This window comes from Falco cherrug, chromosome 3 (assembly GCF_023634085.1).
Source record: "Falco cherrug isolate bFalChe1 chromosome 3, bFalChe1.pri, whole genome shotgun sequence".
Lineage (NCBI taxonomy): Eukaryota > Metazoa > Chordata > Aves > Falconiformes > Falconidae > Falco > Falco cherrug.
Window position 1 is genome coordinate 120,517,827 of NC_073699.1, and position 26,980 is coordinate 120,544,806.

Below are 26,980 nucleotides of genomic sequence, written 5' to 3' on the forward strand. Positions count from 1 at the left end.
TATTTTTTTTCAAACAGCCTTTATTACAAGGCATGAGAATTCTAAGGCAAATTGTTCATCATGGCAGAACATCAAATTAAAATATTGAGACAGAAATAAGCAGAATATGGAGAGTATGTTTGTGTTATCAGTAGCAAGAAGTCAGTTTACTGTGCCACGGCACCTAATTTATAATTCTCATTCCTAGCCAAGTATTATCTTAAATTAGACTAAGATGCTTGAGATCAAAACCATTTCTCTATGTGTACGCAGAGTAATATGTATGGCTGGATCCTAACAGAATATCCTCTAGAGGGACTCCACAGTACATAATAAAAAGGAACAAAATTAACACCATTGTAGGCTCTGCTTCCTTCTCCACATTACATTAGAAGATTATATTTAAATTAGATCTCTGTGAATGTTTGGGTACATTTCAACACTTTTTAAAAGAAAAAAGTTTCAAAATTAGATGCTGGTAAGTTACTGAACTGCAATTAAACAAAGAATGCCCTTTGGGCTATCTGTAATTTCTCCTAGTTTTCAGTCTGATGTCCACAGTGCTACATGTTGGAAAGCACAAGAAATTTTGCATGAATTTGATCACTCACATAGGCAGTTATACTTTGAAAACAATGTTTTTCGCAAGAATTACCAATGAAATAATGTTTTAGGACACAATTGAATTTGAAATATGTAATGTTTTGAATAGATTTTTGAGTTTTATTGAAATCTTACATGAACAAGAAATTGGAAATACAATCACATCAAGGAACAAATTGCCACGGCTTTGACGTTTTAAGCCAAACAAATTTTGTAGGGCAGATTTTCAAAAAGGTGTGAAGTTATAACAATTTAAAAACACAGTTAACCTACTTCTAGGAATGCAAAACATACAATCATGTTATTTTCAATACAAGAAAACTTAATTTGTTTTAATTTCTTAAAACTACTAAGACAAAGCACTAGCTTTTACTTTTATGTACAGCATACTCCTATGTAGTCTATCCCAAATCCAAAAAAAAAAACCAAAAAAAACCAAAAAAAGAGGAAACTGTCCAAAACCAGAGGTTCTGCAAAATCATGATTGAACAGTGTGCCATTCCTGCTTTTAAACTGCTAAAATGAAGCCTAAAATGATAAAAGCATTGAAACCCCATATGGAGTTCAGGAATTCTGCAAGCCCAGTAATGTCCAAGTGCGTTTATGAAAAAAGAAAACTAAGAGACTCGAGTATATACACAATAGAGTGATTCTTCAGCCCAATACAAATGGCAGCCAATCGCTACTGAAGGATGAAACATTAAGCCAATTTTGTTTTGAAGGATGTAGAGCTATAGCCAATTCTATGTTTCCAATATTCTCAATCCCTCCTCACTTGTCTACTTCCACTGTTGCCCATAAGTATCCTGATAAAATTCCTGGTTGTCATTATTGTAACCATAGTTACCGGCATAGTCACCACCTTGCTGGAGCGGTTGTTGAGCGATGGGTTGGGAGCCCCAGTTCTGCTGGTTGTTGGTCTGACGGCGCTTGGAATCAGGTTGGTTGTACCCATCTGCCTTTCTCTTGCCTCCTACGTTGCCCCCACGGTTGCCCCTGGCTCCACGAGCACCGCGTCCTCTCTGCTGCTGTGCAGGACCCCCTCTCCCACCCCTGGCTCCTCTTGGTGGTCCCATGGGTGCCCCTCTCTGTGAATAGCCAGCTCTACCTCTTGGTGGTGGTGCTCCCCGCCCCCTAGGTGGTGGAGGGGCACCTCTCCCACCCCTTCCTCCTCCTCCTCTTCCTCTTATAGCATAGCCATCATCATAGCCGTAATAGGGATCTTCATAGCCACCACGGTAGTCATGATAGTCATAACCATAATAATCATCATAATAATCTTCATAGCCATAGTAATCTGGGGGATAGCCATATCCACCTCTCCCTCCACGGCCTCTGCCTCTAATAGGAGGTGGCATGCGAGGTGGAGGGTAGTAATAATAGTCTTCATACCTATTAAGAAAAAGAAACATGTAATTATTTATCTTCAAAAGTCTCCCAGAATAAAGTATAAATTTCCCCTTTTTTATTAACAGTACACAACATGGACAAAAGAAGAGTCATCCAGGTTCTTGTAAACCAGCTTGCGTTTTACAGCAGAACTTCATTCTGCAGTATTACAGTAGTACAAGAAGGAACACTCACGCAGTACTTCTGGAGGCCTGTCTGGCAGCCTGACGTTCTTTCCTTTTCTTATCCGGTGGCTTTGCTAACACTATTTCAATTTCTTCCCCTTCTATCTCTTTCCCATTCATTTCATTCATAGCCTGTACAAAAATTAGAAGGGAAACATCTATAAAAATTTGTTTCCATTCAAAAGTAAACTAGAACTTACTAAAAGAAACCAGATGGTTGTGCTGCGCCAGGGTGAACTACACCATGTGCTTCATTTCTGTGCTACTTAAACAGATTGTTACATATCATTCTTTCAAGTCCCACTTTATTCACCAGTTACAGTGAAGCAGCATTTTTAAAAAGTATTCTCTTTGTATCATAAAGTAAGATTAAAGCATATTAAGCATTATTTTTCATAATTCAGATGTAACAGTCACTTTTTATGTTCCTATATCCCCTAGAAATCTTTCCAAAATACAATGACAGAAGTTCTCACTACTCACACAGACATGAACACTCACTGTACTTGTAAGCCAGGTAGAACGCACCCCACCCCCCCCCAAAGGAAGCCCAAATATAAAAATACGAATTAGTTAAATGCGCTACACAAGTGCCTCTGAGGACATTAAGTATTTCTGAGGACACATACTTAAGGGGTGGGGGGGAACTGCTGAAAACTCTGTGATCTCACCAAGTGAGGCAAGAATCCTCCAGAAAATTGCGACTTACGAAATGCACACACACAAGGAGAACTTTTAATCATACTTTGTGTATGTATATAGACTATACCCCCCAATTCTTTACCTGCAGTCAACCTGATTCACGTTTAACATTTCTGTGTTAGCATTTGCATTAACAGAGACTTCACATGTCTATACAGCTACATGCCTTAAGAACATTAGAGATCATGGCAATTTCAAAGAACGTATGGAAATAAGTAGATACTGGAATCAATGAGGCAATTCCATGCATTCCACACATTAATACCATAATGCTTTCATTAAAAAACAAGCACACCCACACACAAAAACATCCCACAAAATTCATAAGCCAATTTAGCGGCCATAAATCAGTCACACAGAGCAGATGTGGTAGTATACCAGCTTGTTTCACAGAAGACTAGCATCACAGATTCTCTGCCATACTGCATTTGATTTATCTTTTCTCGTTTGCTATAAGTTATCAGTTGCTCAAATATAACAGACCACTTAAAAGTAAGGTCTACTGGGAAGGGACTGGAGATTGTTTAAAGACATACCACAATAAAACATGTCAGGAGGTGTTGCCGACTTACCCTTTCTGTCAACAATCTCTTACCCTGTCTTGGACATGGTCTAAACCTATCCAAACTGACTTCAACTTCATTAAGTATGAGTGACATTCATCCTAAAGCCAAACTCAAGAGTATTCGAAATCCTATTTTGGTGGATAGGAAAACTGTAGAGCAATTAAATGGTTATTATTGATAAAGTTGAGTAAAAAGCCTTTGAACTGTCTAGGAAGCCACTTACAATATACTTGCTCAAGACTCCAGGTGCAACACACTTCCTCCCCACTGCCTCCATAAACTATGGATTTAAAAACCAGATGGAGCAATTCCTATAGTATTCAATCTGCTGTGAAGTACAAACAGCAGAGATTAATGACCAACTGCTCTTAGATACAAAGGAAGACACCTTTGAAGCTTACACTAATCACCACCAATGTTTAACTAGTCCTATAGAAGAAACCATCTTGGGAGCATGTAGAGTTAAAAATAGGTAACGCATTAAAGGAGCTGCTAGTGTCATTCTTCTCCCCTTCACAAGGCATTTTTTTTTAATTACCTTGCAATTTCTGTTCAATACTTTCGTCACTCCAAAACTAAACACAGCCTTTAAATAGGGGTCTTTTGAGAGACAACTGATACCTTCTGCCAGTGTTTCCTCAGAAATATTGTCTATGTTGATTTTTTTTTTTCCTCTTCTCTAGACTCTCCTGCATTGGTCTATACCTTGCTTCCAGTCTACTTGTTAACTTGCTACAGTTTTGTCCTTTGCAAGTTTCACATCCTCCTAGCTACTGAAATCATAGGAACAAAATTATTAGTGTTAAAATTCTCACAATGGGAACCTTATTAAATGGGCTCTATAAATTATTTTGTGCAAATGGTTTTAAGAAAGTACTTGACAGTAAATATCTAGATAAGACAAACAGCTCACATCAATTTAGCTAGAAAAGAATAACCAACCTACCTTCACTGCTGCACCTCTGTCCTCAAAATGAACAAAAGCATAATCCTTCAACTTCTTTACTCTTTCCAGCTTTCCAAATTCAGAAAAGGATTTCTCAAGAATTTCTTCTGTCACAGTAGTGGCCAAATTTCTTACAAATAAAACTTTCACCTGGCGAAAAACATAAGAATGAAAGCTGCCATCTTTAAAAGTCAAAACTCAAAGGAAACTAACATAAACCAGTAAGGTGTTATTCTCTTCCCTGCATTAAGAACTTTCGGGTAATCTTACAAATTCTGCACCCTTTTAAAACAAACCACAAACAGAAAACTCACCACAGCCTCATAGTTACCTGTATGAAGTTCCCACAACTTCTCTCCCTTTCACAGTTCCCTTCCACGACCAAAAGAATGCCCAAACTTTGATTTCCTACTTCTGGGATGCTACAAATCCCAGTGAAATTTTAGTAAGAGACCTCAAGAGCAGCAAAGAGTTATCCCAAAACACAGGGATAAAAGAGCACATCATTCCCTACACTGAACTTCACCTTCACATTACTCTGGAAAACAGTTTTACAAACACCCACCTAGTATTCATTATGAGCAGAAGCACATAATGAACAGGCTGATGTGCCAATCCAGTTGGATAACCCTGTACATTACTAGTTTAAATGTGAACAGTAGGTTACAACAGCATGTTCCTAATATCTTACAACAGCAGCTAATTTGCAGCACTCAGGCCATTCCAGTCTGCACTGCTTACTACAAAAATGCCCTCTTAACTGCTTTTTGTTCTTCAAAACTAGCATTGCTCATACAGGAAAAAAAAAAAAAAAAATCTTTGTCACTTTTTTTTTCTTTTGCACAAAGAAATTCCTCCTAAAGTGCAAAGGCATCCAGTTAGGTTTCTACTTACCTTTGCCATGACTTCTGGATCAGGTTCCTCTACTGGATCAGCCCATTCCACTGTCACAACGTTGCCCCAGACTTTTACTTTCCCACTCATCAGGCGGCGGCGAGCTTGTGCTGCTGACTTGTGATCCTCATACTCCAAGAAGCAGAATCCTCGATTCTTCTTTTTATCATCAGGTTGATGATACAAGATTACATCCACCAAACCCTCTGAAAAATAAGTCTTCAGTATTAAGCTTCAAAAGGAGAGGAAAAAAGCCATCCAGAGTCTACTTCAAAATGCCTTCACTTGTTTTTTGTAATACACAGCCTTTGAATTTTAACACCTCGTGCTCCCTCTCCTTTTCAGAACAGCATAACAAGTAACAGATATCCACCCGATTCACCCAGAAACAGATCACCTAGGAGGTGGAATTCCCCAGAACAAACTTACCTCACAATTAGGCCCTGCAAAACATCAACCTGAACAGCTTGTACAGAGTAAGTTTTCTATATTTTGTTTTACCATTTTTACATTTTTGGAAAGCAGTCAGCATTAATAGGTGGCATCTCCCCTGCCTCCAAGTGAAGCTGGAAAGAATTTCTTCCCCATCTCTCCAAAGAGAGGAGAGAACTAAACGAATATTCACCTTCTGTTTTCACCACTTCCCTGAAGTACTTATAAATAGCAATCCTAAAAAAGAAGCAGTAGGTTAAAACTCTCCTACAGGAACAAGAGCAGGCGATCAAGACCTCAATCTCTTATTTTAAAGCAGAAACATCCTTCCAGCGATGAGTTGACTTCTTTTCTTCCTACTTGCTGCATATACTGGGGAACAACACTGAAGAACTGGGACAGAAATTAATCTGTTATTAACTATTTGTACAGTAACATTCCCTCTACTCTGAACATACCCTCCCCCCCCTCATTCCTCAAGAATACATTTGTTTTGAGGCTCCCAAAAAACTTCTCAGTTGTGAAAGCAGAATCTGGCATAAATCCAGTTACAAATACAAAGCCTTCAACGGGAAGCTAGAACAGGTAACAGAAGTAGGACTTTCACTTTTTTTCCGAGTTCATTTTGCTGTTTTCATCTCAAATTGTAAGCCTACAACATCATTCACTTAACCATCAGTAAAACACACACTAGACCACACCAGAAAAACTTGGAATCCAATTTGAAAATAGTTTAAACAATAGCTGAATGCATCTGTCAAATAACTAGACCTACAAAACAGACCAAATAGTATTTTGTGATCAGTGTGAAAAACTCATTAAAAAGTCTTACCTGTGACTTTACTGAACTCTTCCAATATGTTTTCCTTAGTCTTGTTCTTTGGAATTGACCCAACAAATAACCTGTTGTTTGCCACGGAGATACATACTCCAAGGTGCTTCCCGGGACGGATTTCATAGTTGTCACACTAGGAAAATGAAGAGCCATTCATTTGCTTTATCCACAATAATATGGATAAAAAGATCCCCAAAATCATAAAATCAGTGACTTTCTTCATGATCTACCACTACTATACATAGCATATTGAATTCACACTGTGAGAGAATTACTAGAACTGCAGTATTTGGGTCAGCATTCACTCGGAAAAACACTGCCAAGCTTCGGTTTTCCATAGAAACTTCAGCAGTTCTGCTGAATAGAAAGCTACAAAGAAACTGATGTACAAGGAGCAATGCCTCAAATTGCATGGGGTAAATTCATTCCTCTGCTGTTTATTTCAGACCTAAAAGATCCTTCCAGACAACTGATGACTGTTTCCTGTGCTGGCACTAAATGTCAGTCTTTGCTGCTGTTATTAATAAGCAAACACATAGCATTATAGATACTACAAGTTCTTCCACTTTACATTGATAGCTTTTAAACACTGAAGCATATTGGCTGTGAGGTACTCAAGTCTAAACTACTGTGTGACCTTGTTTTCCCCACCCTCACAGCAGGGATTTTTTGAACCTTGTACATGCTAGGATTCTATAGTTTTCCACTGTCGAGTTTTAAAACTTCCCATTAAAAAACAAAACTACAGCCCACTGCTTCCTGCTTGTACCCACTGTAGGATTACCCTGAACACCAAGACTCCCAATAAGTTTTTAGACAGACAAGAGTTCAACCTTTTTAAAAAGTTATAAAACACTTCAAGATACACATCATCTTTGTTTTAGGTAGGATTTTCAAACACAACTTAAGAGGATGGATGTTTGATCATCAGCCATCTTCTGAAAATCCCGTCCAATTCTTTGTAAGCAAGTTTCCAGCCGTTTTTACCCTAGCGGAGATGCGGCCATACAGATGACAGAGCAATTCCTTCAGTAGCCTCCTTCTTACTCAACAACTAGAACAATGTTAAGGTATCACAGGCTATCAAACAAGATCATTCTAAGGAAGACAAAAACATTTCAGAATTTTGCTTCAGATTGTGAAGCAGTGATTCATAACACAATAAAACTTAAGTGTTCCAGTACCATGAACTTAATCTGAATCTGCTTTTCAAATTATGTCTTATCTTACAAATCCATTTTACTTATAATCAATCCCATTCCCACAGGTACCTGCAAGCACAAGCCCAAGGCCCACCTGGTGCAGAGAAACCAAGACTTCAAAATTTCAAGTTTATTTTCTGGAAGAATCTCACTTTGCTATCAGCTATTAGCTCCAAAATTTAGCACGTCCATCCTGTTTTCTTCTCCCCCAGCAGTCTGTGGAAAATATTTCACCTAAATACAGGCCTGTCCATTAATGGTAGAGTGGAGGAGGTAGGCGGAAGGGACCCCAGATATACAACTTAAGGAATACATTCACACAAATTCACTTATTTGGTGCTATGTCCAGGGTATGGATGCCAGTCTTCCATCAGCGGCACGTCACTTGCTAAATCATCTTTCCCTTTCATCTCCCTCTATCAGTAAAAATTTAAAGTAAGAACTACGAGCACCTTCAACTTGGCATAAAAAGAAAAAAGTTTCAAAATAATTGTTCCCTCATAAGTGACAGTAACCTGTATCCACCAACTTCAAACACTGAAACCCAAGAGCAATCAATTGCAAAAACTTATTTTGTGCATCTCCTTCAGGAAACATCCAAGTAGGTTCTAGAAAGGAAAAAAAGAGTCTAAGCGGGGACATGCAATCCCTAGTCCTGGAGAAGCCCAATAGAACAACTGCAACTATTTCTAAATACATGAAAATATTTGAGGGAGCAAACACTGGAACATTTAGACGCAATGACTCCTTCTGAAGCCCTTACAATGCAATAGAATCACTTCTTAGATTTCAGGTGGGTTTTCCCCCCGAGACTTAACCAGATGTTTAGGTTCTCCATCCTTATTCATACAGGATAAACTGATTCCTGCTAAAACAAATGAGATAAAGCATTTTACCTGTTCCGATTCAAAGTACAAGCAGTATTTCACAGCCATATCCAAAAACTTGGGAGATACATACTGATCTGCCTAATTGTAGTTCCTCCTCAGGGGCAGGGCCAAATCAACCAGGGCCCCAACCAGACTGATGTCTGTCATTTTGAAACTCCAGGGATTGCTCTGTGTCCTTCGGCAAGCCATCTAGATGCAGGCCATGTCAGGTTTCCATGCAGTAAGCTGACTGCATGACTGCCATTGGAAAGAACTAAAGGCCACTGTGAGCCATAACGAGCACCAAGTCAGAGACCCCCTCCCACAGCAGCAAAACAAAGCATCCCTAATTAGCTCTATAGGAAAAAGGGTGAACACAGTGGAGCTCGAAGAATATATTTTCCAGTTGTTATCCAGTGAGCCCTTACTATAATCACCCAAGTACTCCAGCAGACTGAGTAGGCTATGGCACATTATGGTCCTAAAAGCAGAACATTATTTGTATACACTAAATGAAATCAGAAGGCAATTTTTAAGAAAGTAAAATTTTGAGTCTGTCAATGGATGCTTTAATGAAACACTTCAAAGACTTAATTATCTAAGAGATTACCCAACATGCTTGCTGTTTATTTTATCTTGTCCAGTCTGAAAGTAAGTTACTCACCAGTTTGACTGCTTCCTGTGCTGCATCTTTACTACAAAAGGTAATGAACGCATAACCTCTGTTCTGACCAGAAAGAGGATCCATCATGAGGCGCAGATCCCAAATTGGACCAGCTTTCTCAAAAAGTGGCACCAATTCATCTTCATACAAGTCTCGGGGAATCTTACCAACAAAAACCTAAAAAGGAAGAGGATAGATACTTAAACAAAGCTTTTTCAGAAATCCAAATTTAAATACTTGAAAGTTCCTGGGAAAGGAAGCAGTTTGCAGCATAAACCATCACAGCAGAAACACTGTAGCTAACATCACTGTATGTCCTATTAAGTCTCCTAAACCTCCTACTTGTTAGTGCTAGGTTTTATATATGGAAAACCTGATTTTGTTATTTATATTGAAGAGGTTGTAAATTTCCATTACTGAAGAGGTAAACGGTTCTCACCTGGTTGTAACTTTGGCAATTAAAGACCTTACAGGCTATGTGGATGGGCATCTACATTAAAGCAGGCCAAGCGCTTCCTTGCTCTTGCAGTATTTTCAAATCATTCTGTAAATTAATCATCATTAAAAAGCTACAGACAGAAAAACGATCTACAAAAAGCCTTAAACTTCCCAGATGCACATTTCCTACTTCTTATATAAACCGCGATTTTATTTCTAGTCTGTATTTGCTTCAGCTTCCGCCAACTGAATGTCTTAATATTTGTCTGAGAAAATCTGGAGCCCTTGTGTTTTTGTTCCTTACACAGAGCAATTACAATAAACTTTCAGTTTTGTTAAGGAGTTTAATCTCTTCACCTGATGTTTCCCTACAAAGCTCCTCCCCACCCCCCCAAATTGTTTAATCACTGCAGCTCTACTCCGAAATCTCAAAAATCCCTGAATTGCTAATACAATCAAAACATTCCAAACACCCATTAAGACAGAATTCTATTTATTTTAACTTCAAATATTTTTTGTAGTAAAAAAAGCTAGAAGTCATCAACATTTTCCATCTAAGCAAGGCCTTGCCATAGTCATATCTGGTACGGAAGGCTTATCAGATAATTCCAAAACTAAAGACACTCAGAATGCCCATATAAGCATTGACATGAACAAACCAGTGAAGACACTGTGATGACTCCGATTTAAAAAAATGTGGAACACAAACTGTTTTCCTCCAAAGAAAAGCTAGAACCTTTAGATGTTTATGTTATACAGACACTCCTGAAATTCAGTTTCCAGATTATTTCTTTCACTTAGTTTATTTGCTATTGGGGGAAAACAACAAAAAACAAATATACCAAACAATGGATTTATCATACTGAATGAAAAATCTAATGGCAGAGTCAACAAGCTTTGCCTCCAATCTCCCTGAAAATCTTAGAAATCCCTACAGATGAGTAATCCCATTGTCACTACACCTGGAAAATTTAATCCTAAAACTATGCACAGTTTTTAAAGACAAAAAACTGATACCATCAAGGAAATGCACAAGACAGGAACTCAAACTTGCTACTAAGACAGTGAAACTGTCCACTGAACTCTCCATAAACTGTTTGAAGTCAAATGTAAAAAGTCTGCATTACATTTTTTGTTTCAGATGCTACTGTTTCCAGTAGAAACTGAGGGTGACACATGGGAACAGAGGACTTGAGAAAAAGAAAAACCCTAATTCAAACACAGTCAGTCTACTTTTCCAGCTATTTGCCAACCATTTACCATCCTGAAAGCTCCTATTTCCTCCTTTATTTCCAGGCTCTTCGGCTCACTCTCTACAAACTTTACACCAACAGTTCCACAAGACTGCTATGACACTTCAGGTCAGGTGTTATACTTTAAGAGCTAGTATGAGAAACGGAATTCAGAACTTAGTTTTAATGCGTTCATACCCAACCTATATTCTAGAGTAACTTCCATTTGTAATGGAAGGACTAGATAATTCTGTAGGAGTAATTCACATCTGAGTGAATTTGCTTGGAGCCTGTAAATTTAATATGTTAATGAATACATTAAGAAGATCAATACCAGACATGACAAATACCAGGTAAACATCTTGCAAGGATCAGAAGAAACATCTGCAGTAACTTTTTTTAAGATATGTTGATAAACTTGAAGAGAGTTGTTGAAAATAGCACACAACGTAAATACCAGATGTCTTGTTTCATTTTTTTTTAGGTTCACAAGAGTACTTTATAAAAAATTCAGAAACTGGCATTATCAATGAAACAATGTAAGAGAGCTTGTCTAAGTAGGATGCAACCACATCACTTCTGGGCCTTTGTTGGAATCACTGACCATTAGACTGACTTTACTTTTGCTTAATAAAGGATCTGTACAAAGTACTCCGTTATACTTCTTATTACTGTTCCAGAAGATTAACTATGAAAAATTTTAAATAAAAAAATATTCCATTTCAGTTTCCTGAACAACTTTTCAGTTCTTACTGAGGGGTGCAATCCACTTCTGCAGTCTAGGTGATGAGTCCTTCAGTATTTCAACAACTGACCCTCTTCTGTTGTCATCACAAGCTAACAGAAGTGTACTGTGGCATTGCAAGTGGTTCTTCAAAACCTCCCTCCTTTTAATGGTGCTCTTAATGTGCTTTGCAGTCAATTTTTCCTAAATGCCAGATTTAAGTGCTAATTAATGTAGCCCACATGACTGCTTCATCTCATCCAAATCTACAATCTTCATTTTAAAAAAAATACAGAAGCAGAAAAAAATTTGGCACAGTATAAAAAAAAAGCCTTTGCACCCCACAGTTCTTCCAGTACAAAAGCGACATACCATTTGTGCACTAAATCCAGCACAAGCTTTGTCTAGTTCAATTCCTGCTGAGTTTATTACACCATTGCTTCTTAAGTATGATTCTTCCCATTCAATTTATTACAGACAAAAGCAATTTAAATTGCTCCAAAATCTCCAGTAACATATTTTCCATATTGCAAGTTCACAAGCCTTCTCTGACTTTTTGTTACAAATTCTGACCATGCACAGAGAGCAGCAGATGCAATACCAACTTACCACTCAGAGCTAGAAGTTATTTTGCACTTTTGATAACGACAATCAAAGTTGATGTTTATCCAATAAATTTCAGCTCTGTAAAGGACATGTAGCAATTCCTCTATTCTATACAATCTAAACTGTTACACAGGTATCTAAGCTTATACACCATCTTCGCACATTATGGACAAATAATCTGTTTACAGAATTGTCAAGTTTTTATTTCACATTAATGAAAAACACTGAAATAGAAGTATCTCAGAACTTCAGGAGTAGAACTTTATCTGGAGACCTCTCAAACTGAAAGCTATTCAGCAATCAATACAGACTTAAGTCAACTACTTTCTTCATGCTGGCTGCACTGCGCTAGTTCTGAAGTGCTTTCCCCCGATCTCTGCTGTAGTGCGGTAAAGGGCTGATATTTTACAATTACCAATGAAACCTCCTGTTCTTCAAATCATGTCTTAAATGGTATTATATTCACTTATATCAAGAGGTGAAGGATGGAAATAGAGCACCCCATCAGTCACCACCTCAATTTCTGGTGTAACATTAGTCTGGATAGGCCACATGCACATTAAGATTGGGGTTTTTTACCCTCCTCTAAAATAAAAATATATATATGTAAAAAATAATGATCCTTCAGTTCTCCTGAATTTAACAGCTAAAAGCTCCTCAATCAGCAGACTGAAGATCAGGAGTGAAAAAAAAATATGTATTTTAATCTGTTGGGCAGATGCAGCTCAACTTGATTAGATATTTCCCACAAATGCAGACACTAAAGATACAGTGTCAGGCTTACCAACCAGCATTATCCAACTGGGACATCCTTTGTCATCCCTGACTAGTAGTGAACTTACGACTAAAGTTCCCTTTGTTCCTTATAATACCTGAACTCCCCGCTGTGACTGAATTTAATGAAATATAATTATATTTCATTATAACTTTTTCTGTCTTTGTCTTGTCTGCACTTAATTTCAAAGTTTACTGAAATTACTGTGTAGAAGTTACTATTGTTACTACTGTCTATGTATCGTCCAGCATTGCTGAAAAACAGGTGTATTTAAAACCACAATAAGAAAACTTCAAGTAGCTTTGTGTAAAAAACCAAACGAATTTAAGAATACAAAAAAATATATTTTTTCAGCATTGCTCACATATACACTTCAGTAAAATGATAAACTACAATTAGCATAGAGCAAGCATACCTAAGCAGAGCATGAGCTTTCAGTTCAAGGACCTATTCTGATTGTTCCTTGCCGCCCCCAAATTTATTTTTCTTCATGGAATATGCATATTCTTTTTAGAAATTATCCGTACTGTGATGTTTCTAAGCACCTTCTTGATAGTATACACAAAAACTTCAGCATCGCAAAAGATGCAAAACTAATTTATAAACCGAAAGACATTCAAGAAATTTACTATTTCCTTAAATCTAACCTGGTTGTTTATAGAAGAATCCCCAAAAGAACTCCTGTATCAAGGATTAGGCACAACAGGGTGATTGAGAGTGTTCAGAATAAACAACAAGACAGCCTGGTGGGGTCTAAAACCTTGCAGAAGAGGTAAGTGAAGAAACACACAGCTCAAGCGCTTTTGTAACCAAACTGAAGTTTGCTTATAGCTTGCTAGCAAGATGCACAGGTTCAATCATGACCCTGAATTTCCAAATATGCTTGCTGACTAGATTTTGTCCTTTGGAAGGAAAAAAAGACACCATGCATTTATATATAAAAATTATTCAAAACTCTTCTGACGATCTTTAACTTGAAAAAGAATAGCTGGTGTAACAGGAGGTAAGAAAGGACAGAGAAAAAGGTCTTAAATTTTAAGCAAAACAAAGGAACACCGTACAAGCCTCTTGAGGATAAGCAGTTATCAATGTTTGCAGATGCAAATGATAAAGACAGTGTAAGGAGAGGAGGAAACGCCCAAATAATTACTTTCATTCTCATCCAATAAACACTCCCATAAAGATTTCCAAGTTATCAACATCACGTGACCTCACTATAAGCAAAAATGCTTTATGTTGGAGCAGCAAGTCCTTAAGTAAAACTAATAGTCAAGTTTAATATCAAATCCTATTGCAATTATTTTCTCCTCCAAGCTTCCACAGAGCTGTAACTACTTTGTCTTTATTGCAGAATCACATTCCAAAAAGGTCCAGCTTAAGGCCCACCCACTTGAAAAAATACATTGGACAACTTCATCCACATAATCCTTTCAACGATGTGTTCACTGTGACAATTTGTGAATATTTAACAAGCTGAACATTCCCAAGATTATCTATCAATACTTTCGTTTTACTGCACAATTTTCAAGTACATATTGAAAGTTACAGCTACAGTTAACATGTAATGAATTCCACTTTGTTTTAAAAAAACAAATTAGTTAACACGCAAATATTTACAGCAGAAAGACCTGGTATTTTGGGGGGAGAAAGTCTACCTAGTATGTACCTTCTTGAAATCAGTGACAGTACTTGGGTATCCTTCAAAAACAGAAGTTTGCCTATACTGACATCAGTTACAGCTCTGGCATCAACGCATCTGAGCTCTTACAAGCTATGAGAGCTTCAGTATTAGATTCACTGCCACAATCCAAAGGGATACATCCTGTGTTTTTTCATATTTTTTACCCACAATCTTAATAAAGGAAGCATTTACACTGCTACATAACCAGAACTGTTGAGTACAAGAGAGAAGTGGTTCTCAAAAGCTTAAAAAGAAAAGAACCAAACTAAACAAAACCAACCACAACAAAAAAAACAACCACCTCATTTGGGGGTGGGGGGGTGGTGCCACACAGTAATCTCCAGTCACTTGTGTTCAAACATGTTCTGCCCCTAGTCTACCAAATCATAAGATCATGTTTAAAATTGTTGATCACTGTGGCTCAGCTCAACAATGAGGGCTAAAGACTGGATTTGATAAAGCCTACACCAGTTTTAGCAAGGTGTTCAACATCTCAGCCAGTCAAACCAAGCAGCATGTTTAAAACAGTAATCAATCTTTAAATCCTACAAAATACCAGCAATAAATTAATTTGGTAGAGGTATGGTTTCTATAACTAGTCAGCTGGGTTCTACTACAGCCTCTAATGCTGATTCACAGCAGAAGCATTTATATTCTTACCTTAAGGGAGTTTCCACAAGTTACCTGTTCTAGCAAGCTTCAGGAAACTCGAGTATAAAAACATACTCTTAGTAGTATTAAAATACAGGCAATTTTACATCTTTCCTGTGACTTCCTAAAGGCACTAACCATCACCAATAGGACAAAATACCTAAGATCAGTCAAGTAGTTTTCAGTCACGAATAGAACAGTTCAATTGGAAGGGACCTATAATGACCACCTAGTCCAAGTGCCTAACCATTTCAGGGCTGACCAAAAGTTAAAGCTTCTTAAGGTTATTGTCGAAATGCTTCTTAAACAGTGACAGGCTGGGGGCACTGACCACCTCTCCAGGAAGCCTGTTCCACTGTCTGACCACCTTCTCGGTAAAGAAGTGTTTCCTAACATCATCAAGGCATGGTGCAATTAAATAACAATTTACACCAGTGTGATTATGTGATGGTAACACCACTGAGTTGGTAAACAACTTGTAAGCCACCTTTCTGAATGCAGAAATGCAAAAAAATTACAAAAGAAAACAAGCTACATGTACTCTTTCAGTGTGGCAGGTTCACTATCAGTGCATGCAAGCATCAAGGATGTCTTCATATAAACTGAAACAAAAGCAAAGAAACAATTCCTTAATAATTACTAATCTCAGTTGTCCTCTTCAAAACGTTGTATGTAATTATCTTTACATAATACCCAAGTCTTTTTCACTTTCAGTACTTTTTAAGTGGTGGACCATTAGCTTTAGGGTGGAACATGAATTCTGACAATTCAATGATTTAATTTACATTTTAAGAAATTTTACATAGCCTTTCCACTACACTCCATGCTTTCCCCCCCAGCCTACTACTCCGACTTTTGCAGGCTACTGAGTAAGAAAGACTAAGACACACATAGAAGAATGCTTTCTTCTACAACAGTCTAAGTTTTCACTTGTAATATAGTCAGTTTTCAAGTATTTATCAGTTTCCATAAACATACAAAATAACAGATTAGTCTGTATATACTAACCTCTGTTCCAATACCAGGCTGAACACCAGAATATACAGTATCTGGAGGAGGGCCCCCATATTTCCTCTGTCCTGTAGTTACATCCAAAGTGTAACCAGTCCTCTCTAGCAAAGCCTGAAAAAAAATTGTCACATTAGCTACAGGGGAGGGGAGACAGTGGGTTAAAATATAAAGAGTAAAAAAGTGACCTGAGAAGCACTTCCTTATCTGCTTCTTGCCACATCCGATAACAAGGCATATATGGACAGACAGAACCTACCAAAAAAACCCTGCTGTTCTGGGGGTTTAAAAAGCCACCACCGTAACAGCAACGTTAGTTTTATACTACAAAGTCACTGGAAAGAACTTGTTTTTTCCTTTTCCCTTATATTCCTTTTTATATGTAGTAACCCAAAAACTTAAGGGCATCATCCACTCTGTACTTCAGTTTTTGTTAAATGTAATGATTTATTTTACATTTTAAGACATTTTACATAGCCTTTCCTAAGTACATTCCACCTGCTTCCCCCCTCCCCCCCCAACCTATTAATTATGGTACAACAGAAGAGTTTCTTAATATACCAATACCTTGTTGAAACATTCAGTCTCAAGAGTAATTTTGTAAGCATATAAAAGCTTTAAAAGACCAACCAAGACAATTCTTAAATAGATACCAATGTTTTCACAGACCTTACATAACATCATGTTCATGCATTTTGGCAATTGTGTCATCAGGAACAATCTATCTTCAAAAGTCTCCCAGAATAAAGTATAAAATTTCAAACAAGCACTCTCTCTTTTGAATCTCTACCGTGCACAGATTTCTTTAAAGCGAAGTGTGAGCACGCTTATCGAGGTAGCATTGATGCTTTTTAAGTACATTCAATAATACTTCCATCTGCATATGGGTAATACACCAGGTAGTAGTACAGAACAAAGAGCATTTTCTAAATGTTACCTTAATCTTGGCTTCATCTGGTCCCTTCGTTGATTCCTGTACTTTGCTGCCTTGTTTCTCCCTTTGCCTGTAGGTCTTCATAACTCCACATAAAAATGCACTTTTGTTCTGTAGATACAATTTACAAAATAATTCAATTGTCTGTACGACAAGCTCTAGGAATCCACTGAACCATACACTCCATTACCATGAGGTCACTATATCAAGCCAATACAATAAACAAAGTGTCAAAAGAATCCTTTAGAAAAATATAACAATTAATTGAACAACTTGAACAACCTTGTCAGACTGAAAAAATCGTCAGATTCCAGACAGTATTTTTTACCTTATTTTCTCAACTGCACGCTCATTTTTATTATCTGGAAGCTTTTGCTTTGCACTCAAGTACCTACACATTTAAGGCAGTTTTTAACAGGTTTGTGATTTGGGTTTGAAATACAAGAATACAGCAACATCATTTAATTTCTAAGTCACAACTCTCCTGCCAATAGTGCCAGAACACTATTCATACTTATGTGCTCACACTCCTGGAGCTCTCACCTTACCTGTACATGCGACAGGTCACTTTCTTTAAACTGCTGTAATACAGAGAGGGCTCCTTCTTCATTAAATTCCCTAAGAGCATCAATTGCTCTTTCATCAAGATCGACATAAGCTACCAACCCTAAAAGTTAAAGATAAAGAAGTTACAGATTTCTATTGAATTTCATACAAACTAAGAACTATGCAGTTTGCTTTTAAAGTAAAAAAAATTACGTTCCATAGCAACAGAATTATACATTTAATATAATTACATATTCCTACACAAGTATATGAAAGAACATGAGTACAACAATGAAAAAAGTGAAATTAAAATGCATATACCTAAGCACTAGCTGACGTGCAAGATTATACCCCATGTGTAACAGTTTTCTAACATTCAGGAATGCAATCTGCTGCATAAAAGCAGCGTTACACACCAGGGTTTGAAACAATGAACTCTGGCTCACTTCTAATAATTTGGATTTTGTTTGTTTGCCTTTCATTTTGTTTGTCTTTCCTTCTTTGGAATGGAGCTGGTCTAGAATAAGCTGACATATGAAAATTACAGGTATCCTAATGTAGGTGAAAAAGGAGCTATCTAACTGACAATCAAATACTTATGAAGCTCTACCCCACAAAATATTAGGAAGTAGAATGATTTATTCACTCTTTCCTCCAACTTGAAAAAGCAAAAATTAGTGGACTTCCTGTACATCTAAAATAATGTATATTTTTTTTACTCATTTTGTTGCTCTATGCAGTTCCAAGAGCCAGAATTCAAGAAGGTATTATTTCGAGCCCTGCTATGTACCCGAAAAGGCTAATATTAATTTTACAGGTACAGAATCCCCCAAGAAACATTGGACCAGTTCTGAAGCACTTTTTCTTTTTAAGGATCTTTACAGGTTATTTCTTTCCTTTTGTGATGCACTTGCATAAGCTGTGGAGTGTGAGAAGTATAGATTTGCACTTTTTAAAACTACAAGACAAAATTTAGGACAGATACCAAGAACTCCACACACTTTGCAACAGCCTGATTTCCAAAATACACAGATTATTTAACTGCTATTTGATTTTAAAAATGCACAGTAGTGCCAAGCCCAAGGACTACATTTCAGAAGTGATCCTGCATATTGGAAGGCACCTGTAGCTTTCATAGAAGACCTCAGCAGATTAAAAATCCCTAAATTCCACCCCAAATTTAGCTTGGGTGTCAAAAGTAGTTTGCTTCACTGACAAACCCCTGCACAATGCAAACGTCTTCAGTGGCATTAAGGAAGTGTGAATAAATGTTTTCAGGTTACTCATGCATTGGAATTATACTGGATAGTCAGGTTCTGGGCTGAAAAGCTTTTAAATCCCTTCAGAACTCCTCACAACACAACCTAACTGCAACACGTGTTAAAGCCCCACAAGTTCCTCTGTCCAGGCATTTACACCTTCTCTCAAACCATCAAGTGCACGTGATAGTGACCCACAGTTAGAAAGTGCATATCTGAAGCCAATAAAAGCTGGTAAAGCTTGATGAAAGCTCACTGTGAATGACTTCCAAAAGACATCACCCACGTGAGCCAGAGTATCATACTGAAGATTGATAAGGTATTGTTTTTGAACTGCCTTCACTTGGTAAGTGGAATTTTGACTCTTTTCAACAAAACTGTCATCTTGCCACCAAGGCATTCAAGATAAGCACATAGAGCAGTTCTACTGCTTCTTGTAAATCTGTTCACAGAACACAATCTAAAGAGGAAAAGGAAGCCTCTGGCTATAGGACAAAATAATAAGGGGGTTACAAAAACAGAATACCTTTGTATATAAAGAAACCTCTCTAGAAGTTGCAGAGACCACTTGCTACCAGCAAGGTATTACTCTATTTGCTAGATAGCTCAGTCCTCAACTTTGTTGAAAAGCAGTTAGTGTCAAACTGAACATTTCAGTGTAATAACCAACATGGATTAAACTGTCCACTCAGAACTAGAGAGAACAAAAAATCCACAGGCAGACTCAATTCAAATGTAGTCCCAGGCAAGACAAGCTAGTTGCTTCTCTCACTATGTCACCTATCCAGCCTTTGAGTGTTTAAGAACTACTGTGAGGAGTTGACAGTAGAAAAGTAAAAGCAAAATGATGATTCGGGTTGAAGAAAAAAAATGCACAGTTTAGTATCCTCAAACATACATCTTTATTTGACAGCATCTAAGAAACTAGTGCTCTGTGCCCTAAAGCAACTAAGATATCACATACAACACTAAGGATGTGTCAAGTAATTAGTCAATGTCAAACCCAATTTGCCTTTAGGGAAGTCAAAGTAGCAAAACATTCAGAGCTACACAGATCAAAAACAATGAATTTTTTAAACCTTAATCTATAAAAATTTGAAAATGGTATGCCCTCACTTTCATAACCAGTCAGAAACAAGAAATGCATATTATACCTGTCTGAAATATTTCATCAAGTCTCTCTGCCACCTTCTGTGGGAGGCCTGCCTCTATCAGTGTCTTGTAGTGTTCTGTGTGAGTTACACTGGAAGTATCCATTGGTTCTTCCTCTTCTTTTAACTGTACCGCATTACCATTCACCTGATTAGCCATTTTATTATGCTGCTGGAAAAAATTCAGGAGCTATATTACAATAAGCCAGAAATAACTAGTTTGTAGGACAATGCATGATTTATCTAAACTAATTTGTATACATGCTGCAAATGACCTGTATCAAAAGTTTTATTTAATACTTTTTGGATGCAGCTGATCTAAGTTTCAAAAGAAAGTACAACCCTTAATATTGTGGAAAATGTACATGGAAGAATTTACATAATTTTTTTTAAAAAATGTACTTCATGTACATAACGATGTCTAAACTTTATCTGCTGATTGTCAGTAAGTTAACTGGTTACCATAGCAGCTAGAATGTACGGGGATACGATAATAACATCCTTCAACGAAGAATCAGAAGACCTAGTGCTATTTTCATTTCCCATTCCTCTACTTTTAAAACAATCGCTTAAAATGTAATGAACACATAACCCTGCAGGGTAGCTTAATGTACAAAAATGTCAATACTTGTTCACTAATTTTCACTTTCTTGGCTTGTTGCCATGTCTTCCTTCAAACCCACCATGCTGCATAAGACTAGCCAAACACCTTCTCACAACCATGTCAGAACTCAGTAAGGACAGAAAAATTGCACACTCTGATGTACATTATAATTTGAAGCTGCAACTGAACTGTTTGCATGCTTACAGTTTTACTCCAATAAGAGCTCTACAAATCACAGCCACTTTTAATATATAACTTAATGGTTTAAAAGGAAGCCATGACTGCAGCATCTTCAGTTCTTGGATTAATAAAACGACTTGCTTTCAGAATTAACAAACTGATTCCAAATATGTGCACTAAAAAATGCACAACTATAGTCTCAAACAATTCCAATGGGCTTTGCCCAATTCATTAAAAACAGTTTCAATTTCTCAATTAGCCAGCCAGCTGATATTTAGTACTCTCAAATAAAAAGGCTGACAAGAGATGATTCAACTACCCAGCAGAGAACATTGGGATGATCAGCTGTTAAGTTCAGAAATGAAATGAGCCTCAGGCTTTAAAAGATGGGGAAGAAGTCTATGATCGGCAGTGAAATGAGAACCAGGTAAGACATATGCGGCATGGTCAGAGCAATGCAATTAAGTACTAGAATACAGGTATGAAGATGATTCAAGAACAGGTGTTGGTTGTTGGTTTTTTAAGCACTAAAACCTCAAGCTATTTAGTATGCTGCAAAGTGAGTCTCCAAACACAACCGCACCTCTAACAGTCATTTGTATACCCACCCCTTCTAGACTACAGCTCATGAACTTTTTGGAAGATATCCTATGAAGATTTGCAAGCTCAAGCAAAGAAAAAAAAAAATCATTTTCCTTCAGACAGAAAAATAATGATTTTACTAAAGCTGTCTTGACTTAAAGGGCAATTTTACAGAGCTGTAACGCAGCCTTACATTGTTTCTGTCAGATGCCACCTCTTTATGCAATTAGCAAGGAGAAGAAAGGAAGTTTTCCTTATCTATGTAACACACACATATATATATACACACACACACATTCTGTTACTTGACAAAGAGAAATTGCTTTCCAACTGATTCAGTTTACTTAAAAGCAACTGTGACCATACCCTAATTACAGAAGAAAAAAAATGCTACCTTAAGACTCCAATAACGCTTACCTATTATTACAGGTATTAACTGAACTCTCAAAACACTAACTGATTTTGAAGCTTCTGTAGGTTACGAACATAACAGAAAACAGAAGTTAGCTAGACATCTGCTTGCTAGATAGCCTCTGCAAGATCTCTACTCCAAAACACTGCAGGACAGAGGGGGGTTTAGTTAAACTAAAAATGCTTTGGGTACCGCATCATTCTCAATCCCTCTTCTCAAAAACGCATATGACAATATACACAAAAAATTAATAGGGAGGGGGTAGGGGGTATTTTTGTGTTTACCTTTTTACTGCCTTATTAAACCAGTTACCTGTTCATATATTGTCTTCTCTGTACACAAAAACCCCCGCCAAGAACTGCAAGGCTAAGCCAATACATAAATACACAGAAGCTACTTGAAACAATTACAAGTACCTTCTAAACCTCAACGGCTTATGGTGATGCCCTCAGACATTTACGTTTTTTATAAACCCAGACTAGTTTTCAAGTGTCACGTACCCAAAAGTTTAGTACTCTTCTCAGTGTTGCCTGTTACCTGAGCAAAATGTTAACAGCTATTCTGCGTCCAGGCAGGAACACCTCACATGCAGTTCAATAACTCAAACTTCTGACAGACAAGATTTTCAGCCTAATGGCTTGAAAAGGCATCTACCTTCAACACAAACATAAACCAGTGTGTGGAGCAGTATCTAAACTCTGTGTATCAGATTACTACCCAGCACCACAACTGATCAAATGCTTTTTTAAATAGGCTTTTAGACAATGTAAATTAAACCTCAGCTGTATGGCTTATTTTTGCTTAAGAATGGGTATCCTCAGAAAGAACTTCAGTCAAATGCAGTACATGTTCCCCACACAGAAAAGTTCAGTTTGGGTGTTCAAAGTCTAGCCATTTCCTGTCACGCAAATTTATTTAAAAATACTTTCTTAAAATAAATTTACTCTGGAAAATTCTGAAGTGACATAGCTGTCAAAATATTCAGGTCCCGACAGCATCCAGAAGAAATATATTTATTTTTACAGTTATAGCAATAAGCTGAGTTTTCTTCCTGAATGATCACCAACAAGCAAAATCACATCTCTTACAATACCGAATCTGCACTCCAAGTTCAGCAGAGATACACTGGAGAAAGTCATAGCTGAAAAAGATCATTTAGCTCTCCCTCTAAATAACATCAGCTAGATGTAGCTATCAAGAAAAATATTTTTTTAGCTGAATCTATCAGTAAGGAAAACACACAACTGTTTCATTAACATTTTTGCTCTCCTCTAAAAAAATATTAAAAGCATATTAAAGAAAAAGAGGAGTGATACCTATGTTTTATGTACAGTACGTCCTTGTGACTCAGCCTATGAGGCCAAGCTACACAGAAGAGCACCCACACACACTCAGAAGTTTTTCATTTGCATTAACTAACAAAAATATCTAGAAAAGAAGGCAACTGGTTGAATCAACAAGATTTTAAGTGTGCGTTATAAGTAAAGGATTATGTATATTAGTATGTGTAGTGTAAGTATTTGTTTTTAAAACATGCAGAAATGCATGAACTTACATGAGTGTACACAAAAATGTGCTTAACATGAGCAGCAGTAACAAATGCACACTGGGGGCAAGGAGAATTTCCACTGGTGACTGGGAGGTTACCTAGCTTCACCACCTCGGAACTTGGTGTATGGGGAAGGGGAGGACTGTCTTGTTTCAAACTTTACACTGCTGTTGTCAACAATGTTTTTCTGAAGACCATGAATGCTTTACCATATAGAACATGTTTCTAGCCTGCCACTACCTTTCACCTAGAATTCCTGCACCTCAGAAGAGTAATTTGCAAAGCACCTAGTCCCTTTTTTAAACCCTAATCGTATGACAAGTAGGTTAAAAACTACAGGTGCTTTTAAATCACTCAGAAACAACCTCCTTTTTCTTGTTTAGCAGCTCAAACAGTAGTCTTCCTAGAAAACAAACAAAAAAAATGAACACACACCTCAGCCTGCTAAGTGAATGGCATCTTGAAAACTGAAACTCGACCTCAGCCTCAATCCAACAATCCCTGGTTAAACAGCCATGATGTTACTACTCCCTGTATTTTATACCATGCCTCTAACAGAGGTTGCCACCCACAGACTACCTAAGTATAACTCCATCCAATTAATTATAAATTCACAGTCTAGTTAACTCAAAACACGCTTAGTAACAGCTTAAATGAGCAGGAATGCCATTTCTGGCAAAGGGACAATATCTCAAACTACCATAACCAAGTCCACAGTGATTATACATCAATATTGTCTTCAGCCTTCTGCTACATAGCTTTTGATTTCAGGGAGGAACTAAACTTACTTTGCTCAGGTGCACAGGAAACATAACTAATTCATACATAAAAACTTTGCACCAACTTTATGTCACCATTTTTCCTACCCAATTTTATCTGTGTCAAGGACTTAAGTTATACCACATTAAAAGTAGCACTGAGTGGAAGTTAATTTTGAGTTTGTTTTTATTTCTTTTTTTTTTTTTAAATGAGCCACAAGAAAACAAGTGTAATCCCTATAGTTATGTCTTACACTTCAAAAAGGTTCTTGTCAAAACAGAAAGTAAAAAACACTGAGTGAGGGGACTGTAAGAAGTCACATTAAAAGACTGAATTGGGGGTTTATTTAAAGCCTCATTTGTTCACATACATTACTGGCACATCCCTTTATTATTATTATTTTTTACAGTAAGCATTATAGCCATTTCTTTTGTACCATAGCTTACTCAACCACAGAAAGTACATTTTAATAGCTTAATTTGATGTATTAAAAGTGTTTATTAGCATGAGTTACAAGACGACTTGTTTCAAAGTTAATCACATGGTGAAGGCCTTTACACATTAGCCAGGTTTCCATACCAGCGTTTCAGTGGCAGACTATCTTTACAACAAAGTGTAGCTAGGAATCTCACCCCTTCAAGCGCAGAGTTCTCAGCCTTTCCCATTCCACAACCCCACAAAAATGAAAAAAAATATGAGAACCTCCATCATAATGCTATGCAAGACACTCGCACAGAACTAGCCCATACAGAAACTATGCTTCAGTATCGACACAAGTATCAGTGGTAGGTGGCTTTACCACAACAGGTTAGCAAAGTGCACATCAGTGCCATGAAAATCCAACACTGAGCATCAGCAGCTACTACATTTTGCTAACCAGAACTATGAAGCCTGTGCACACTCATTTCTAACCGGAGTTGGCCATTCATAGCTCATCTGGTTGTTTGGGTTGTACAGAACAACATTTCACGGCACTCCAGTTCAAAGCAAAACTTTAACAAAAATTACTTTTTTCTGATGAATTTATCCTCAAAGATTTTCTCAGATCTTTGCCTAGGAAAGCAGAGGGTATTGATTTTTTTTGACAAAACTATTAAGTGTTAGCAGGAAGCTCAACTATTACTGCAACAGTGTTCACACCTAGACACAAAAACTGAGCGGTAAGGATATTAAATACTCATGGGAAAAACAGTTTCTAGGATACAAAATCACCAAGCAGGCTCTGCTAGTTTGCAAAACCCACAGTTTGCACAGGTAAAAAAAAAGTAAGAATAATTACATTGCGAGATGCAGAATTCTAGTTAGATTACCTTTATTTTTAGATGACATGCAAAAAGTCAGCGTTAAAGTGTACTATCAAGGAAAAAAAAAAGGAAAAACCCAACTTCATGAGCATTAACATCTTTTGCAGCACAAACTGCTGACAGGATCCTTTAGCATAGCATATGGAGGAAAGGGAATCTAAGCAACCTTTTCAAAAGGAGTAGTCCAGCATAGCTTAAGGACGTAACTAGCTGCATTCAAAAACTGGCAGGTAACAAGACCGCTAAGACCCAGTAACTAGAGCCTTATTTTTAAAATAACAATAACATACTTAAGCAACTTTCAAAGATTTGGTCAAGTCCTTCGGTAAAAAATAATTTAAGAAAAACGACGTCTTAGCAGCAGAATTCTGGAGAATTTGTCCTTCGGAGCTTTTGACAAGTGTTACTGTCTCAACTACAGCACCAAGCGCGAGCCCGAGAGCTGCGAGTAGGTGCAGCGCAGCTCTCCCTCCCCGCACACGCTACGTAAGGGCTTCGGGAGCGCTGCAACAGCGATGCGTTCCCTGCCGAGAGCTCCCCTCCGTCCCCGCAGGCCCACCGCAGCGCGGCCCGGGCGGCCGCTGCCGAGCAGGGCGCCTCAGCCACCCCGGCGCCACGGCTCCGCAGCGCCGGGAGGGGACCGAGAATGGATCCGACCCTGAGCGCCGGGCCGCCCCCCCGCGCAGCGGCCCCGCGGGGGGAGCGCCACCCGGCTCCCCGCCACATGCACCCAACGCGCCCGGCTGGGCGGAGCGGGGGCAGCCTCGGCCCGGGCCACGCCGCCCGCCCTATGCGGCCCCGCGCCGGGCCGCCCCCCCGCGCCAGGCCGCAGGGCCCGCCCCCGGCCGCTCCCCGGCGCCAGCTCCCGCGCGCCGCGGCCCCCCCGCCCCGCCGCGGCCTAGCAGAGCGGGCACGCCGCCGCCGGCGCCCAGCGACGCCCCCGCCCCGCCGCCCCGCACGGCGCGAACGCCCCAGCCCGCCTGCGCCAGCGCAAGGCCTACCCGGAGCCCGCGGCCACCCGCCCCGCCACGGGGGCTTACGCGGGAGCCCTCGTTCCCGGCCGCGGGGCCCCCCCCGCGCGAGGCGGCCCCCCTGCGCCGCCCAGAGACTCACCGGAGCGGGGCCTGCGCGGCGCAGCTCGGGCCCAAGCAGCGACGGCAAATGGCGCGCGCTCCTCCTTCTCCTCATGGACGGCGGCGCGACCCCGGCAACACGCGGGGTTTCCCGGAACTGTTTCCAGGGACCGCTGCCTCACCCACTCAGGAACTCACGCTCTAGACGAGCGGCCAGCCGCGCCTATGAGGCGTGGGAGGCGGAAC

General features: G+C 38.7%; 1 protein-coding gene across 4 annotated transcripts; it reads right to left on the bottom strand.

Annotated features, from left to right (window-relative positions):
- Positions 1-676: 676 nt before the first annotated feature.
- Positions 677-26,980, bottom strand: HNRNPR (heterogeneous nuclear ribonucleoprotein R). 4 transcript variants are annotated; one of them, XM_014278153.3, is made up of 11 exons: positions 26,775-26,980; positions 20,275-20,440; positions 17,864-17,982; positions 17,319-17,426; positions 16,382-16,495; positions 9,267-9,443; positions 6,529-6,664; positions 5,265-5,470; positions 4,371-4,520; positions 2,167-2,288; positions 677-1,974 (listed from the first exon to the last, which is right to left on the bottom strand). In XM_014278153.3, the coding sequence occupies exons 1-11, from the start codon at positions 26,847-26,849 to the stop codon at positions 1,362-1,364; spliced, it is 1,986 nt and encodes a 661-aa protein (XP_014133628.2). In that variant the 5' UTR covers positions 26,850-26,980; the 3' UTR covers positions 677-1,361. The 4 variants fall into 4 exon arrangements, with proteins under 4 accessions (XP_014133628.2, XP_055559433.1, XP_014133630.1 ...); XM_055703458.1 differs by having other exon boundaries at positions 20,275-20,443; positions 26,775-26,920; XM_014278155.3 differs by lacking the exon at positions 20,275-20,440 and having other exon boundaries at positions 26,775-26,926.

Bases quoted from the DNA above. Each gene is read 5' to 3' on its own strand.
- HNRNPR (XM_055703458.1), bottom strand. From the start codon at position 26,849: ATGAGGAGAAGGAGGAGCGCGCGCCATTTGCCGTCGCTGCTTGGGCCC. The intron at 16,496-17,318 runs GTAACATTTAGA...ATTTTTTTTCAG, and splicing joins CAGATGAAGCCAAGATTAAG to GCTTTGCTAGAGAGGACTGG. The intron at 4,521-5,264 runs GTAAGTAGAAAC...GTTTTTCGCCAG, and splicing joins ATCCAGAAGTCATGGCAAAG to GTGAAAGTTTTATTTGTAAG.